The sequence below is a fragment of the Micropterus dolomieu genome, linkage group LG21, assembly GCF_021292245.1.
Source record: "Micropterus dolomieu isolate WLL.071019.BEF.003 ecotype Adirondacks linkage group LG21, ASM2129224v1, whole genome shotgun sequence".
In the NCBI taxonomy this organism is placed as follows: Eukaryota; Metazoa; Chordata; class Actinopteri; order Centrarchiformes; family Centrarchidae; genus Micropterus; species Micropterus dolomieu.
Genome location: NC_060170.1, coordinates 26843820 through 26863163, shown reverse-complemented (window position 1 = coordinate 26863163; position 19344 = coordinate 26843820). Strand labels below are relative to the sequence as shown.

At 39.3% G+C, this 19344-nt stretch overlaps 2 protein-coding genes across 2 annotated transcripts; one reads left to right on the top strand and one right to left on the bottom strand.

The window, feature by feature from the left end:
* Window positions 1-5769: 5769 nt before the first annotated feature.
* Window positions 5770-9205, bottom strand: LOC123959717. The gene is made up of 3 exons (XM_046033947.1): window positions 9121-9205; window positions 7053-7120; window positions 5770-6809 (listed from the first exon to the last, which is right to left on the bottom strand). The coding sequence occupies exons 2-3, from the start codon at window positions 7097-7099 to the stop codon at window positions 5900-5902; spliced, it is 957 nt and encodes a 318-aa protein (XP_045889903.1). The 5' UTR covers window positions 7100-7120; window positions 9121-9205; the 3' UTR covers window positions 5770-5899.
* An 8616-nt stretch (window positions 9206-17821) lies between these two features.
* On the top strand, window positions 17822-19340 carry LOC123959718 (E3 SUMO-protein ligase ZBED1-like). The gene is made up of 2 exons (XM_046033949.1): window positions 17822-19062; window positions 19269-19340. Exon 1 carries the CDS (start codon window positions 18397-18399, stop codon window positions 19051-19053), a length of 657 nt encoding a protein of 218 aa, XP_045889905.1. The 5' UTR covers window positions 17822-18396; the 3' UTR covers window positions 19054-19062; window positions 19269-19340.
* The last annotated feature ends 4 nt before the right edge of the window (window positions 19341-19344 follow it).

Here is a 19344-nt window from a genome sequence, read left to right as displayed (position 1 = left end):
TGTCCTTTTAAGGGACAACCTTACCTGCATTTTCTTTTTCTCCATGATCTGTCTCACATCTCCCCTCGTCTGATCCCAGTCTTAGCCTCTCTTTAAAGGACATTCTTCCCTTACAAGAGCTTTCTGAGGACAAATCCAAAATATACCCTGTCAGCCTGTCAGAAGAACAGTCTGTGTACTGCAAGATGGGAACTCTACACTGTGACATTGTGTTGCCCTCCAGCGTTGTTCTCTCCAGTCTCGGCCAGTCCCATTACACACACTCGAGCACATGCATATACAGTATATGAAAGAATGCATACCTAGACACTCACTAGTCTGAGTCCCTGAATATTTTTGTTAACAAGGTTAAGCAAGACTGCCAAATGAATCAGGAGTGCTGACGCGCCTTCATGAATGGCAGCATTACACTAGAGGGAATAAGAGATTGACTCTGGTATTACTCTACGAACTAATGGAGACATCCAACTCTCTCCTCCTCTTCTTTCTTAATACAACATTATGCAATAAACAAGCATGCGCAATATATACTACCAAAGGCTAAAAGCTGTGGCAGACATGATTGTCGGAGTAATGAGAGAGCAGGTAGAGACAGGTCAGCTTTTAAATCAATAGATGGAGCCAGGGAATTAGCTTTCTAACTCTTACTGCTTCCCGCCCACATAGTTTAATCATCACTGAGTCCAGTCTGATAACAATGGTGGCATCGGCGTAGGTCGGGGATGTGTATGTGTAGGGAGGGTGGTCAAATTTCAGATGACATCCAACAATAGCCTGCTATGTGATATTTGTTTATCAGGAAACTATTTATTTGAGTGAAAGGATAAGTTGCTAACAATTTTCTCTGCCTTTGTGTCTGGCACTTATTTTATCCGCTTTTAGCTATGAGCAAAGTGGGTTGAATGCATGAGATGAAAGCAACGACAAACGCAGGCAGGCAGAGACAGACAGCCAACAATAATATGACCATTCTTTCCAGACAAAACACATGTTGACAGAAGGCTGTGGGATGTTTTTCCTACTCCTCTTTCTAATCAAGCGTAGATAATTTGCAACTCAATCGTGACCCCACATCCTCTGTGGTGAGTGGATATTGAATATTTGCAAATAAGCTTCCTTGTAGCATAGATGAAGCTGTCCCAATAGTCTGAGGCAGTACATTGGATGTACTGCATATTAATATGTGGACATGTGTACTTCTTTTTATTCCAGTTGGGTTCCCTAGGCAATGTATGCGCCACCTTTTTATAAACATTCATTTAGTTAGACATAAATGTGACCTATTGCACTTAAAAACCCACTCAAAACTTGAGCTGATTTACTTATTGTCACATTAGTACGTCATTTGGGTTTCTCATTATCCCAGTTTGTACACATCTACCAAATTTCAACTGTCACAAAACAAAATATCCTGACAGTGGTCTGCAGCTCTGTACTGATTATAATTTTTTTATCCCCTCTGGAGCTTACATTTCCCCTGAGTAATGGCATGACACTGAGTAAAATAAGTGGTTTGATGCATAATGTCACATTTGTTCTGCTTCTTGGAATCATTTTGTCAGATCTGCCACTGATCTAGCTACTTCATGACTTATTTTATCTTAGCTATTAGGCCAACAAAAACAGATGTAACATGAATCTAGTTGCACTGACTGAAGCTGTAAACATTTGCCACACAAAAATGACATAGGATAAGGGCAGTGGGTTGTTACAGATACACTAATTAAGCCAAAAAGTGCTTTAATATTTAGGAGACCGAATGCGTGTGCTCCTGTTAGCAGATAAGTCTTCCTTTCTGACATGAGTTAAGTATATTGGCGCCTTTGGAACTCAACATCTTTGTGTGTCCATTGGGTTTTCTGAGAAGTCATTGTAATCAGTAAAAAGCCATTGTATTGATCTGAGACAGAGACTGAAATAGAGTTGTTGATTCTGGGCTAGAGTGTGAGCTGGGGAAATATTTACAAGGGGGAGCCATTTACCCACCTCGCATGTTTTCCATTGGTTTACTTTTGAGTAAAGTCTAGTGTAGAAGTAAGTGGACCTGAGGGGCTGTAAGACTAAATTAGACTAGAACTTGTCTGCCAATTTCCACTCGGTGTGAAAAACAGGCCACTAGAAATGTTCCAATACAAACTGTTTAAAGGCACCTAAAAAGTGGCTGTGATGATTTTAGTTCTTTCAACAAGAATTTACTTATGGATGTGAGATGACAGATGCCAAACTTGAGAACATTAGTATCTTAATAGTGTTTGTTTTTTTTTGTTTTTTTTCATGGATGAGGGCACAAGGGCGGCCTTTCCTGGATTTATTCTTTCTCTCTATTTCCGTTTTTATTTACTCTGAATATACATAGTGGCCATCTGTGAGTCAGAGGTTAAATCAAGGAATGGTGTGACATTAAGTTTGTATGTCCATTCATACCTTTGGCTTCTGAATAGCTTCACCCGCATGTGAGTGTGTCTGGTGTCTTTAGTTTAGTGTTCTTGAGTCGATGGTGAGATATCATAAATTCACTGTCTATCAGGTTAACAGGGTTTATGTCAAAGCCTGTCTGATTCCACAAATGCTCACTTTGTTCAAGGCAAACATAAATGGGACATGGTCTACTAATTTGACAGATTAAACTACTTAGCAAAGCTTTGTAATGTTTCCCAATATTTACATTTTTAAGCACTTAACCAATGCCTAGAGTGAATTTATCAGCAAACAGCAAAGGTCAGCATCACTGCCATTAGAAGAAAAGTAAAGGAGAAAGGATTTTTTGTTTTTACTTCAGATAAGTGCATGGGAAAATATGGTAGGACAGAGCAATATCACTAGGATATGATCAACCTTGTTTGTGGACTTGGACCCCATCCAAGCCCTTCCTGTTTTCTGTTATTATTGACATGAAACATACAGGACAAACACAGCAGACAAGACAATGTGGTAAATTCGGTTTTCTATAAATGGGTAAGAAAAAAGAGATTCAGGCCAGCTCAACTGTTGGCTTGCCGTCCCAACATGGAGCAGACAGACAGCCTGCAGACATGGCTGCTGCTGTCCGGATACATTGGTGTGGAAGGATGCACCTCATCATTGGCTGAGCAGAGCTAGATATGAAGAATTTTTCACATGAAGGCCTGTTTTGTGTAGTTAACGCACAATCCTACATGTTGGATGTTATGAAAACCACAGTTGCAGTGAAGTGACAATGTAGTATGTAATAAGGCCACACTATCTCTTTTTACTCAGTTGACCTTTTGAGATTGGCCCTGATATTTTCAGAATAAGCTCAGATGCTGCCATCCTTTTTTTTTTTTAACTGGAAATGCATTTGTATGACTAAACATGGAAAACCTCTTTAGAAACAGCAATGACACAACTGTGCATACTGCAGCTGGTGTTTATTTTTTGCTCTGCATTGTTTATTTTACAGATCTTCCGAGTTCAGTGTATCAGATAAATTACATCTAACAGTCGTAATTCAGGTTTTTAGAGTCCTTCAGTCCCTGAAAGCCCATCAGTTCATAAATGGGTGTCTCTGTGAAGCTGTCATCTTTCCGGGGGCTATGCTTTTATTCGGGGCTCTGACTGTGTGAGAGCAACATCATCACATTAGCAAAGTGTTAACCACAGCTGAGAAAATAAGACAGCAACACTACTCCCAATAATCTAGTGCTTTCATTCTGTCTCTGCATTCAGACTTTCTTTCTCTGCTCATCCTGAACTGACAGCACAAGATCATTGTCTATCAGAGAGAAAAGCGATTGTTTCTATCAACACAAACTGCCCTTTACTGGCACTGCTGATCTTCTTGTTCAATTCGGCCGGAGCTCGGAAGGGACATAGTGACACCTACTGGTGCAAAGCTGATGTGGCTCTTTGGAGAGAAGAGAGAGGAAACTGGCAGGATGTGATTAGAGAGGCTTTTGGCTGACTGGATGGATGTGATGCTTGGACTTCATTAATATCAAACTAAGGCCACATATGCATACCCTGTACACTCACTCTCTGAGATTAAAAGGCACTTGTACAATAGCTTTAAAAGTTATTGTTATTGGACATCGTTCATAAATAAATAATATTCTCTCTATATAAGCAAGTTTAAGTGATTGTAATGAATATGAAAGCATGACCGCATTTTGTGTTTTATCCTAAAATGCGGTTGTAACCTCATTTTGGTATTTTGTTTAGCAAACTAGCTTGTAGTCAAATAGGCTGTAAGGTCAGGAGTTGAAAATGGTTAAGCTTCTGTAGGGGTATGTGCGCATATCGGCATGTAAATAGTAAAAGTAAGTTTGAGAGACATTAGTTTTTGTGTTTGCTCTATTTGATGTATGTTTAAAAAAAATAGACTGGCTTTTCATATTATCCACTCCTCATTTCTATATTTCATTCTTTACTCTTCAGTGAGTGGTTGCATTTATAGAAACAAACAGGACGTTCCTTATCGCTCATGTACATTAAAATTGTACAATTTGTAATTAATGACTTTCATCACGGAGGGAGGTGGTGGGAAAGAGGTGCACAATTAAATGAGTCTATTGCAGGTTTATTTTAATTTAAATTTAAATCCCCAATGCATGTGTGACTGTTCTCATGCATTGTGTAGACAAGCAGGTTGTATTTGCATATACAATTGTTTGTTACTCAGTAGGATTTTTTTTTTGTATGATTGCTAAAATAAGTGAGCGTTGTTATTCACACCAGTCTCGATGTGGTGATAGGCACCATCCCATATCTTGGACTTTATCCTGAGTACTACAGCTGCCAGGCTTGGGCAGATTCACTGCTGTGTTTCCTCTCCACTCTAAAGAGCTTGTGTAATTAGCTTGCCTATTGCTGTATTTTTATCCTCGGAGCACCACTAGAAAATCATTAATCCAAAGAAGTAATTTAAATGAGCACTTCTTTTTGATTAAAGTCACTTCAGGTTAAATGCTTTCAGTTGTTTCCACTTTGCATTAATGTCAAAAACTATTCTTGAATCAAGATTAAACCTGAAAGTATTGGTGGGTGATATGGGCATAAAATAATATCATGATATTTCAGGGTATTTCTGTGATAATGACATTCTTGATGATATGACAAAATATTGAAATATTTTTGCTTTAGAACTCACAATAGCTATTTTTCTCCTCGTACTCAACAGGGTGCTTCTGCTTGAGGTGATGAAATAAGTTTATTTTATTGGCTCCTTTTGTTGTTACAGTCTTCTTGCACTACATACACATTACTGAGGTCTCTCCCCTTTTTGGTACTAACAGTATGATGTCAACAAGTTGGAATATTTCCAGTATCACGATATGAATAATAATAATAAAAAAGTCATATAAAACTTTTAATTTATATTTTGAATGATATTATATTGCACACCACTAACTAATCTGAAATTTCTGCCAGGATTATTTTGCTTGCTTTAGGACTAGGATTGTAATAGAAAAGTCAGTGATTTAAGATTAACATTTTCTGAGGCTGGGATGCTTTCAGATGGATGCGTGTTTAAATGTTTTTTTCTGATAGATGGCAATTGATGTAGGCGCCTGGAAACATGTAATCTGTATCTCTGCCATTCATTTTTGGCAACAGAACTGTTCTCCCTTGTAAACTATTGACTGGATCCAACTTAAGATTTCTTTTTGAAGAACATAAGACCTCAGTGTACTAAGTGTTTTTGAGGTGGGAGTAGGGTGAGGACAGTATCATTTTCCACCACTGACCAACTCATAAATCACACTGCAGAGATGAAGAGATGGCCTTTTGTTCATCTATTAAAGCTGAAGATTGTTCTCGTCATGCACAATGCTTTATTTACTCAATATAACCCTTAGGCCTAATACACACATTCTTGGAGGCTTTATAAACGAGCCTTATAATGGCGAGAAGATAAATGAAACATGTATAGTTGAGTTAATCAGTCCTCATCTTCTAATCTCTCCCACTTATAAAATGTATGAGGATTAAAAAGGTCTCTGAGATATGTCTTAATTTTCTTCATGGTGTCCACTTCTTTAACGGTTTGCTTAGTCTGTTTTTCTGATACAGGATGTGCTGCCCCTCGCTGTTTTTCAGTATTCTGTTGGTCAACTGGCTTTGCTTTGTTATGGTTTCCTTTTATTTCCTGTTTGTCCATCCATTCCTTCCATTGTCTGTCCATCAGCAAAGCCGCCTCTTCTTTTGCCACTTGGACTCTTTCCTCCTCACATCTTAGTTCCCCAGTCATGAAACTGGGGTTTGCATGAAAGGGACTCCTTGAGCTTTTCTTCTCCTCTGATTCTTTCATAAACTGTCTGGTGTCAGCGACAGTGGCACCATCTGATGGAATTTGTTGGTTTTCCTCTTGCTCACATTTACCTGGTTGTGAACTGTCTGCATCGCTGGTGTCTGCATCGCTGGAGCCATTCAACACAATCTTCAAGTTTTCCTCTAACTCACATTTTGGTGGTTTCCTCATTATGAAGAAGCTGTTAGCATCTGTAGTGGAAAAGTTGAAGCTTAATGTCTCCAGGTCCAGAGATTTTGCTTCATCTTCTTTATCCTCCTCAGTTTTCTCTTTGCATTCTTCCTCCATTTCCCGTAGCCACCTTGTCATCCTCTGCTCTCGGTCCAGCTTGGTGTAATGCAGGAATCTCTCTCTTGCTTCTTCTGGCACTGACTCTCTCTGCTCCTCCTGAAGCTCAAGCGCCATCTCCACTTTCAGGACATGATTCATGAGAAGTAATTCTGAACGCAGCTCTGCGATTCGCTTCTCCACCTGTTTATTCACCATCCTGTTGATCCATATGATGCAGAACCTCCTGTCATTTGCTGCCTGTTTTCTCCTCCTGAGCGGTCATTAAGACAAAAGTCATTAATGATGAGCTTAATGTAATAACTCCAGTAAGGACACATTACGTTTTTGCACGAGTCATATATATATATATATTACAGAAACAATTGTTTGTACTGCATGCATGATTTGTCTTGAAATTGGATCAATTGAAATGTAGATAGGAAAGTAAAAAAAACACAAAACAAAAATACATGTAGCCTTTGCCCTATAAAAAATGTATGTGTAGTAATTGTACCTGAGGGGTTGGAAAATAAGCTGTTTCTTTCTACTAGATTTTGCCATTAGGATATCTTCTTCCAAGATCTGTGTGGAAAAACAAAAGCAGAGTGATCATTAGTTATTTTGTCTCCTTTTCCCTTTATACCATGACTATTGTGGACTCTCAATTTTGATTAGCTGGCAGATATGGGGATATATTTTTGATAACCGGACACAGACACAAGCCTGAAAAAAGATTAACTAATCTAACTAATAATTTGTTGAAAAAGATGATAGTTTTAAATGTTCTAACTCAGATTTGTGAAGTGATCCACTGTTTGGGATCAAGTGTTTGTCACATTCTGACCATAAACAAAAGTTTAACCACATAATTAACCATCTGGTTTCTTGAATTTGTACTTAGGAGCAAAAATCCGCCTTAAAACTTGAAAGAAATAATGATTTGAGAGAGATCGTGATAATTATTGAATGACAGCCCTAGTCCACGCATCTCCAAGCAATATGTAGCTGAATCAGATGCTTCAGTTTGAGGACAGCAAACTTCCAAGCTTCCAGACTTCTTTTCTGTGAGTGAGGTTTATTTGTGTAAACTAAATAGGTGCTTCAAATAAGACATTCCTATAATATTGTGTTGGTGGATGCAGTGTCATTCTTATTCTTGAGACTGAGAGCAGTTACTGACATTTCTTTTTCTGTCCTAATTTCAAAACTGAATTTTAAACTCCTGTTCCAGCTTAGTGAACCCCTTTACTGTTTAGATGATGTCTAACAATGTAAACAGCAGGAATTCTGAGGACTAGCTAGTTATATTCTATTGTTTAAATGTCAGTAAAGGTGAGATCAAAATTAGTAAGTGATCCACCAATGTTTATAATTTGATTACATAAACATTTTGCTGGCAAGGGGCCATGTATAAATAGGATATTTATACCTTCCAAGTTTGTATATTCAATAAATAGAATGGATTATGCTGTGGCAAACTCCACATGACATAAGTGTGTATGTTCAGTGTGCTGTATTGGCATGAATGTTGCCAAAGCAGCAATCAAAAAAGTTAACATCTGAATATGACATAAGAAGATTAATCCTATCAAGACCATTCAATTTAGCAGTTATAAATTACAAAAATAACAAATACAGATAGAATGTAAACTACAAATAAAAGTGAACACGATGTTGAACGTTAGTGCAGCAGTTGGCTGAGTCACTCCCTGTCCCTCCGGTTGTGACACAGGGACACATACTTGGCTGCAAGGTTTGCTGGTTTGTATGTCCTTCTCCTAGGATTATTCTTAATTTATTATCTTCATGTTATTTGAAATCTGTTAATAATAGATAGAATTTCTTAAAATATTGCTTTCTTAAGCTTCTATATTTAAAACATTTCAGGAAAAAATGTGTCTGTCTCCAGCTCACGTGTCTTAAAGTGGTAACCAGGACTTTTTATGTCTCCCTTTTTCAATTGCAAGGGTGTACTCACTGAGTCTGTACTTAGTAAGAAGTTGCCTCTGCTTGATATCTCTAATTTCTTTTAGCATGAATGTTTAGGTAAACAATGTTGCCAAAGCACAAATTCACACATCCATCCATCGTCCACCGCTTATCCTGCGTACAGGGTCGCGGGGGGCTGGAGCCAATCCCAGCTGACATCGGGCGAAAGGCGGGGTACACCCTGGACAGGTCGCCAGTCCATCACAGGGCCACACAAACAAACAACAAGTACACGCACACCTAAGGTGTCCAAAGACATGCGGACTAGGAGAGGACCCATGCGGACACGGGGGGAACATGCAAACTCCACACAGAAAGGCCTGGAACGACCAAGGTTCGAACCAACGACCTTCTTGCTTTGATGCTACAGTGCTAACCACTGCATCACCGCGCCGTCCAATTCACATACAAACTTAAAAAAACCTCAGGTATTATATTTTAGGCTACTTAATGGACCAATTCAGCATTAATGGTACAAAATAAAGCTTTACAGATATTCCTTTCGGTAGAGAGAGAGAGATGCGTTTAGATCTTATTGAATACCTTATATTAACAGAACTTTCATTAAATAGTATTGCCTACAATGGACTTACCTCAGCTAACAAACAGTTGAAATGATTTCTTCTATTTGCAGCTGCAACAACTAGTCTTGTGTTTTTTCTTTTGTATAAATTTGAAATTCATAGAACTTTACAACAACTTCTCCAGAACTGTGTTACCATGGAACATCCCAGGGCATTCAAATTATGATAAATTCTTAGAGACAAAAACAATACATTTAAAAATATGTATTTAATAATTTATTTAAAATCTGTGGATTATTCCTTTCTTGTGTAATTTAATGCTATATCATGCTACATGAGGTTGTGTTGGGCAGTATTGCTTTGTTTATGCTGTCAAAAAAAATCATTACTTTACTGATCTAACGTTAGTGCATGTTTCCAGATATTTAAATAATTTGGGCAGATGCCTCTCTTTTGATGCGCTAATGTTCTACTTCTGTGGTTATTCCTTTATTCTCACACTCTATTTCTAATACACAATTTTAAAAAGAAGATGGAAACTTTAAAATTACTGGTTTAGTTTAGTCCCACACACTTACTGAAATAGTTTCTTATAAAAATATGGAGCTTGCAAATACATACAGCACAGTTTCCATATGCATGACAACATGCATATATGGATGTGTATAGACATATATACACTCTGTTGTTAACTCAAATAGCTAATCAGCCAATCACATGGCAGCCACTCAATGCATTTAGGCATGTAGACGTGGTCAAAACTGCTGATTGCTGATTTGGAAATGCCGTGTTGATGTCAGACGTCATATGAGAATGGACAGACTAGTTCGAGATGACAGAAAGGCAACACTATCTCAAATAACCACTCGTTACAACCAAGGTATGCATAATACCTCTGAATGCACAACACGTCGAACCTTGAAGCAGATGGGCTACAGCAGCAGAAGACCACACCCGGTCAATTGGACAATAGATGATTGGAAAAACATTGTCTGGTATGACGAGTCTAGATTTCAGCTGCAACATTCAGATGGTAGGGTCATAATTTAGCGTAAACATGAAAGCATGGATAAATCCTGCCTTTATTCATCTTGCCTATCAACGATTCAGGCTGGTGGTGGTGTAATGATGTGGGGGATATTTTCTTGGCACACTTTGGGCTCCTTACCAATTCAGCATTGTTTAAACGCAACAGCCTATCTGAGTATTGTTGCTGACCATGTCCACCCCTTTATGACTGCAGTGTACCCATCTTCTGATGGCTGCTTCCCACAGGATGATGCACCATGTCACAAAGCTCAAATCTCAAACTGGTTTCTTGAACATGACAATGAGTTCACTGTACTCCAGTGGCCTCTACAGTCACCAGATCTCAATCCAATAGAGCACCTTTGGGATGTGGTGGAACGTAGCCGACAAAACTGCAGCAACTGAGATGCTATCTTGTCAATATGGACCAAAGTGGTGTGACAAATTGTGATAGGGTGTTTAAATCAGGCTTGTTTCCAATTCCCATCACAGGCCAACCAGCTGCTCTGTGTTGTGCTGGAGTGTGCACCTCCAACAGGTGGCTGTTATTTCTAAGTCGTGATTATGACCACAGGCCATAATTTCTATAAAAAGGCTTGCCACGTCACTACATTTCAGTTTTGTCGCCTGTCACTTTCACTTTTCCTCCATTTGTATGCGTCTCTTTTCTCATTAGTCACTCTGTCTTTCTGTCTTGTTTCCATCTCTCAATATTTATCTAGTCGTATTCCTGTTCATCCTGGCAGAGTTCCAGTGGGAGGCACTTTTATCCACAAAATGTGTTAAGTCATTGGTATGCACCTTCTCTGGTGACCTCTAAAGCTGTGAGGTTAGGCAAGGATTCCCGTTTTCATCAGTGTGCACATCTGCTGTTGACAAACCAGCTGACATATTTCTTTCGGGGGGGGACCGTCACACATGCATTAACTCTATCCCTTTCAGTCCACTGACTGTTTTATGTTGCTGTGAGGGATATCTGACTGCTCTCATCCACGAGCTTCACAGGATCAGGGGTGAGGATATCACGTTGTTTTAACTGTGCTTTTATTACAAATCTAGCTAACAGCATTATCACTATCACGAATAGACTGTTGTTTTATATTATTTCTGCATTGTAATCTGATCCCATATGCAACAGAAATCAGTTGCCAGTTATACACCAGAGAGTCTTCAAAATGAGTTTGAGATTTCTGTGAATGTGATTTTGTTTATTAATACTCAGCTTTACTTTAATGATGTGACACACACACACACACACACACACACACACACACACAGACACACACACACACACAGACACACACACACACAGACAGAGCACACCTTCATCCAGCTCATATATCTTTTTTTGCCCTTGTGTGTAAATTCATGCATACATGTCATGAATACACATGGTATGGATGGGTGTCAGCCTTCAAGAGGTCATGCAGCACAAACGGAGCTATTTGTTTGTGTGTTAAGGTAACAGATTACTTCTAATAAACCAAAAGACTACTCAGAATGTTTATTATTATTATTTCCTCTTCTTTTACGGAGCATTTAATGTAGTGACAGGCGTCGACACTGCTGGAATTATACAAGGAGAAGAAGAACGCTGTGATGATGAAACACGCTTTGTAGCACTGTTTGTCAGTTGTCTGCTATTATAGAAACCTGACGACAAAATATGGTGTTTATGTAGCAGATACTCCAATATACTTGTCCCTAGTGTCGACTCACTGCAAAAGGATAACCTGTGTATGTGCATGCTTATGCATAAAATTCCATTCTTATCAAGAGAATTGTCAATTTTTCTGTTGAGATTGCTGAAAACCGATATGAATACTTGAATCAGAGAAAGCAGTGGCAAGAGACTTGTAAGTCATTAGACATTACTGTGGCTGAAATCTGTGATCATGAGAGAGGAAGACTGAGAGAGAGAGACAGACTTCATTTTGTTTTTTCATTATTGCTTAACAGTGCGACTGAAGTGTCAGTCATCGTCTGGAAACTGGGACTGTTACTTTCTATCAGCCATCTGTTCCCTGTCTTTCTGCCTCTTTGTCTGCTTTAATCATACAATCTCTCCTGCTGCTCATATCAGTTTATTCCAATGCACTACATCAATGGCAAACACCATTCATATCACCCTACACTGTGTCCGTAAAGTCTATAGCAAAATAGTACAGTGGACATTGGGGATGTGGCTGGGGGGTTTAAACATGATCGTCCTAAACTACTAACACAACTGTTCACACACATTTGTCCCAGCTTTAATTATTGGGTTGTGCTGTATTATATCCTTAAGTAATCCTCTGGTTTCACAGCAATGGCTGCAGATGCTTTTATCTAAAGCGACTTACATTTCAGGAACAACATACAAACATCAATAAAGCATCAATAATGTAAGAGATCTACAAGTGTCAAGAGATACTAGTAACAACAGCTATAAATACTAGTAAGAGCTATTAGTGCTCACAGCATTAATGGGTTTAATACCTAGGGAAAGAAGTAAAAGTTAACAAATGGTAAAATCAATACAAGAGAATGGTAAGGAATTGATTGCACCAATGCCTCCATAACCCATTAAGACCTATGGCACCCTCTACAAAAGCACTCTAAAACCTAAGGCATTATTTGAAAACAACCTCCTAAAACCTGAGGCTTTTTTGAAAAACTTAAACCTATATTTCTCAGCCTCTGTAGCAGATAAAAACAAGAAATAAAAACCATTTGAGAACTTACACCTTTGGCTTTTATTGGAAATTATTGCCTTTGCCATTGTTCATTCACATTTTTTTTTTTAAATCAATTAAAAATGAAAATTGTTGTTTGTTATTTACTTACAATTGGCAATGTATTCACACAGATACTTGTTATAATTGTTGTTATAACCTCCAGATAATTGCAAATCTGTCTCTTTCTCGGGGTAAATTTGTCTGAAATTTGCCAATAGTCTTTCCTTGCTTGCAGCTGAAGAATGCCCGTAGTGACACACACCAAAAAAGGTTTAACTTCTTTCACTGAACAATTGTCTGTCCAGTCTTAAAGAGAAAAGCACACAAACGTTGCATCTGGTCTTAGTGGGTTAAAATAGACTCCTAACTATTTGCTGTTAGAGTTGTCCTCACCATTCATCTAATATGCTTGGATTGTTTCGATTAATTAGCCAAGACTCTATTGATTAGTTGAGAGGGACAGTCTTGCGTTGTAATTTCTCTGCAGAGCTCATGTAAAATATAAGGTACAATACTAATCAAACTTTAGGAACCTGGGGCAAGGACAGTTTTCGTAATTAAGGCTCTTGTAGATCAGTAGTGCGTTTTAAGGGACCAATGAACTCTCAGTGGTTTTAATAAAACCAGGCGGAGGTATGAGTGTGCATGTGGGTGTTGTGCTAATGAAAGAAGATGAATCACTGGATGAAACTTGTAAGGTTTGTTACTACAGTCGCTCAGGTTTGGAGTGTGGGCTTCTTTCCAGGTCTGGAGTGTTGGCTGCTGTGATGACACATTGTGTGGGGGAAGAATCCCAGGTTGTTCAAGGAAAGCCTATCCTAAAACTTTTAAAGTAGCATTTGTGATAAACCCTGCATTTTTGGACCTGTATTTGTTTGACTGTTTATTTCTGGTTTTGTGGATAAACTGCAACTAAAATAGATAATGTGATGTCACATGGAGCTAGTTCTAGGGTGGCCACAGTGCAGCTTCATGGCAGAAAACAGTGATAAACATCAGTGCCACACAATCAAAGACTGAGGAGGGTTTCATTCATAGCTCACAGTTTTGCACCATTTTTGAACATTTGTACAGAGAGAAACCATCAAGGAGGAGTCAGAGATACTGGCTTCTTCAATGACACTTGGCCATTTGACAATAATACCTGCACCCAAAGCTATAGTGCAGTGTTATATTATGGTCACTGGTCATGTATATTTCAATATTATTCCTGCTATTACTACGCAGAAGATGTTATTACCATATTAAGAATGCAGTCATTGAAATCAGAAATGAAACACTAAACTGTAGTTAATAAATCAATTCAAATCTGACCTAGAGTCAAAATGCTGTAAAAGTATTTACAGATGTCCAATAGGATGACTTGTATAGTCTATACTATATAGCAGTGGTCGGCAATAGGCGGCCCGCCAGCAATAATATCTGGCCCGCGCCCAGATTGCTTTGAAAGCAGAAAAATAAATAAATTGATAGCGGCTGGCGCTGAATTAGATATCAGTCATGACAGATACAATTACTCACACAATCACTTCCTCTTAAGTCATTGTGGCTGCAAACTAAAAGTGCGAGAACGTTTATTACAGCAATGCTTGATGTTGAGTTTATTGAAAGCTTTTACTTTGAAGAGTTATGAAGGACATTCAAAAGAGTCTCTGGCTTGCTTCTGGGAAGAATGTAGAAAGTTACGTGGCGCTGCGGGGAGACCCCAGTGGCAGTAGTGCATGGATCATGCGTAATAGTCATCCAGCCAACGATCACGAACCGTTCACAGCCTGTCGGCACCGGAGAGGGAGTGGGGCGGACCAGGGACAGGAGATCGCGGAGCGACTGGCCCGCTGCGGTCGGTCAGTGATCGTTTCCTCTGTCGGCATGAAGTCTGATGCTCCGCATGATCTATGATGGGATTAATGTCAATAAAGCATGCTGTCAATATTTTAGAGACCCCCCCCCAGTGTTGATGCCTGTCACTACATTAAATACTCCGCAGAAGAATAAATAATAATAAACAGTCTCTGAGTAGTCTTCTGGTTTATTAGAAGTAAGAAGAGAAGTGACATTTGGACAAATGAAAAAATCATGTAAGGTTAGTTGGATTGGTTTATTCTCTAGCGTTGGCTTTGGCTTGTGGTGTAAAATATGTAGTTGGATTGTAACTTCATGTAGTTCTTCTCCCGCCTCTGTTATGGCTTTACATTGACAGAAATGTGCCTTTACTTTCCTGAGACAGATGATGAATATATTTGGTAATGAAATGGTACCAGCAGGGAGGCTCAGATCAGCAGCTAAGCTTCACATTTCACTGCCCTGGTGGAAACCATGTATTTCTTTTTACTGCTAATGGTGATTTGTAACAACACCGTGTGCCTATCAAGTGACCAATAATGAATACTATCCAAATTTGCATTTAAAAAAGGTGTTTTTTGGATATTGATTTGCCACTATGCACACAAATGTGTAATTTGTACTTTCACATGCTAAATTCCCATTTAAAAACGTTGCACCATTTTACCACAGGCTGAAATTATGGCTATCAGTACTACTTTGTGTTTCTAGTGTGTGTGTGTGTGTGTGTGTGTATGTATGTGAGATAAGATTTGCTGATTATCTAATTAAGCAAAGTGAGAGGTGACTTCATCCCTACCTGACAATGCATTTGTAAACTTGATGTATTATGTGGTTTATAATGGACTGCGGTGCAGAAACAGTGAGGCTTACATTGTGATAGTGTTTGAGATGTTCATTTTATTTGGTATGTTAGTCCAGATGAGCCAACCCTCCCCTGTTGTTAAATATGAGTATGAGACATCCTGTAGCACTTCATTTCTTGATGTGGCTGTTTATTAATGAACAAGTGACAATAATATTAAAAAAACATATGGTTTTACATAATAAAGTAAATATAATTTCTTAATATATCAATCTAAAGAAAACTATCTAATCAAAAGAAAATTCAGAGTTCAGCAAGAACAAAGAATTCAGTGAGACATTGAATAGATAGTTTGCCTTTAACTTCCCTCATGGACCACCTCCATATGAATTTTAGATTAGAAGTGTGCCTAAATATAATGTGACTCCATCATTGTGCTAAATCTTACATAGGGCCCTGTGATTTTCATGATACGGAAAACACAGATGGATTAGTGGATTTTAATAATAAAAATGGAATCGGCTGTAAAACGCATGTTGTGGAATCTTCTAAAATGTGGTTGCAATTTATAAAAATCTGGGTTTTTCAAAGCATTATAACACGGACCTCATTGCCTCTTCCACACACATGCACGCACACACACACACCTAATATTGAAGACAGTTGGTGCACTAGCAGGAGCTCAACACAAACTCTCAGAAGAGCACCCTGATCGGCAGATGCAAGTCACAAGCTTGTTGAAGACTTTGCAGCTGTATGGGAGTCTGATATTCCGTTGAAGAAAAATTTAAAAAGCTACGTCCAGTCAAGCTTTGTAAACAATGAGGAGCATTGTCCACGTAAGAGTAGCCTCAGTCAGACCCACTTATTACTGTGGTGTGTTTGAGCAGCATATGGCGGCTGTCCTGCAGAAGATGCATATTTCTATATGAATATTTGCATGATACATCAAATTCATTGATATTGATTTATTGTTTAATATTTTCTTATTGAATTGTTGAATTTTTATTCATCCACCACATGATTACAGGTATTTTCTGATGAATTAAGAAAAATGTTTATGGAATTTGGGGGAAAAAAATAGATTTCATAGGGCCCTACATACGTATATTGAACTGAGCAATGCAGTGTTTGTAGTGTATGAATCACGATTTCTCACACACACACACACACACACACACACACAGAAGCCGTCAATCGTGTTAATGATCGTGACTTCAATTATGACCAAAATAATTGAGCAGCCCTAGTTTCAACTTTAACTTAATTTCATTTACAGTTCCCATCACCTCACAAGTACCTGCACAGGTTTAAACATACACAAATATAGACACACGCACATACATATGGAAACAGGTAAAATCAAGGTTCAACAGAACAAAATCTGTAGTCCCTTCATGTTACTCACAAAAAAACACTGTATTAAACAGACAACTATTATTTATGGTGTAGTGCAGAGGATGACTTGAGGAGTCTCACAGCTATATGAAAGAAGCTGCTCTGGAGTCGGGTTGTACAGCAGCAGATACGTCTGTATGTCTTGCCAGATGGCAACAGGGTGAACATGCAGCACAAATGGAGCTGGGGTGGTTGCTGTTTTTTAGTATCCTGCGCAGGCACATCACCTCACCATTGATCTTCTGGGTAGTTTTAATTACCAGCTGCAGAGCCCTCCTTTCCTGGGCTATCTTATGCCAATTTGTAATGTTTCCAGACAGGATGCTTTCTATAGCTTCTCTGTAAAAGTTACCAAGAGCAAGAAGGGAATTTTGTCTGCTTAAGTTTCCTTTAAGAAAGACGTTTCTGAGCTTTCGTCACCAGCCTGGAGATGTGAGATGGCCATATCAGGTTCTCTATGATGCTGATTCCTAGGAACCTAAAACTGTTCATCTGCTCCACCTCAGCTTCACTGATGTAGACAGATGTGAGTCTTTGCCACATTTTTCTGAAAATCAACAATAAGCTCCTTGGTTGTTCTATATGCACCCATCTGCGAGATTGTTGATTTCATCCCGATATGAAGTCTCATCTTTGTTTGAAATCCGGCGATGATGGTGTTGTCGTCCACAAACTTCTTAACAGCATTGTCTTCATGTTGGGGATTGCAGCCATGGATGTACAGCGTGAACAGTAGGGGGCTGAGCACACAGCCCTGGGGAGCTCCGGTGTTGAGCACTAGAGTGGAGGAGGTGTGACTGTCAATCTGAACTGTCATGGGTCTGTTTGTGATGAAGTCCAATATCCAGTTACAAAGTTTGGTACTCAATTCAACTCTATTTTAACACAATATACACTAGCGGTGGGAAAAAAAATCGATATTGCAATATATTGTTGTGCTCTTTGTCGCAATAAATAATCGATACACTAACGCCCAATATCGATATTTTATTACAACACAAAATGATTAATTTACCCGTTGTCAGTGTCACTGTCACTACCAAATATCTACCATTCTGTTTGCGGGGGGCGCTGTTCGAGTAAATAGGGGTAAAGTGGTGCAAACAGCGGCCGGTGAAGAACACAAGTTAACTAACAACAACAGAGAATTGCAGAAAAAAAGAGAAGCGAGAAGAATGGCGGAAAACAATAAAAAACTAATCAAAGACCCACCCGCTAGTTTCCACTCTAAAGTGTGGAGAGACTTCGGGTTTTACGAGACAGTCGACGGAAAGGCACTGGATAAAGACTATGGAATCTGCAAGAACTGCTTTGCAAGATAAAATATAACAGCAACACTACGAATCTGCAAATGCACCTCGTTCGCTATCACGATGAACTACTCTCAGGTGATAATGAGGGCAAACCAAGTCAGCCCACAAAATCACTACTGCGTTCAAAGCAAAGCTCCCCTTTGGGTCGCCGAGGACACAGAGTATCACTAAGTCCATCACCGAATTTATTTGCAAGGACTTTCGCCCTTACAGCGTGGTCGAGAATGATGGATTTTGCAGAATGTTGACAACACTGGAACCGAGATACGAGATACCGAGTCGTCGGCACTTTACAGACAAAGTCATCCCTGCATTGTATGCAGATACCAGAGCCAAAGTGGAGGGTGAGCTCCGGTCTGCTAAACGAGTTGCACTAACCTGTGATGGTTGGACGTCAAGGGCCACCGAGTCCTTCGTAACTATTACTGCCCACTTCATAGACGACAACTGGGATGCCCAAAGCTACGTCCTTCAGACTCGGGCTATGAATGACAGTCATACTGGCGCTCACATGGCAGAGGTGCTTAAGAAGGCTGTAGACGAGTGGAAGCTCACCGAGAAAGAGCCAGCAGTGGTGACTGACAACGCAGCGAATATGTCCGTAGCTATTGAGATTGCTGGATATCCGCACGTTCGCTGTTTCGCTCATGTTTTGAATCTCGCGGTGCAGCGTGCCCTCAAACTGCCAAATGTCGCTCGACTGCTCGGGAGAATTAGGAGAATTTGCACATTCTTCCACAGGAGCACCTCAGCAGCTGAGGCACTGAAGAGGAACCAGAAGATGTTAGGCCTTCCGCACCACAAGCTGATAACTGATCTTGTTGTCCGCTGGAACAGGGCCTATGAGATGATCAGCCGGTTTCTTGAGCAACAGCCAGCTGTTACTGCTGCCCTCTAATCTCCAGAGGTAAGGCGTTTATTGTTTTGTTACTGAATTGCATATGATAACTGTAATGTGTTACATGTGTTAATGTGTTGTTAACATGATATATATTTTGTTCCTTAGTGTAAAGTGCTTTTTCCTGACTTCTTGGTCTGGATTAATAAGGAATATGTGCATTATAAAGTTTAAACTTTTGACTTCATTCTGTTCTTTTCCTTCCTTCTTTAAAGGTCAGAAAGAATACCACTGACATCTCTACCCTGACTGATGGAGACATCAAAAATACAGAAGAGGTTGTGAAAGCCC

Excerpts from the sequence above, each read along its gene's own strand:
- LOC123959717 (XM_046033947.1), bottom strand. The coding sequence starts at position 7,099 with ATGGCAAAATCTAGTAGAAAGAAACAGCTTATTTTCCAACCCCTCAG. Across the intron at positions 6,810-7,052 it reads CTTATTTTCCAACCCCTCAG|GAGGAGAAAACAGGCAGCAA; the intron begins GTACAATTACTA and ends ATGACCGCTCAG.
- LOC123959718 (XM_046033949.1), top strand. The coding sequence starts at position 18,397 with ATGTTGACAACACTGGAACCGAGATACGAGATACCGAGTCGTCGGCAC.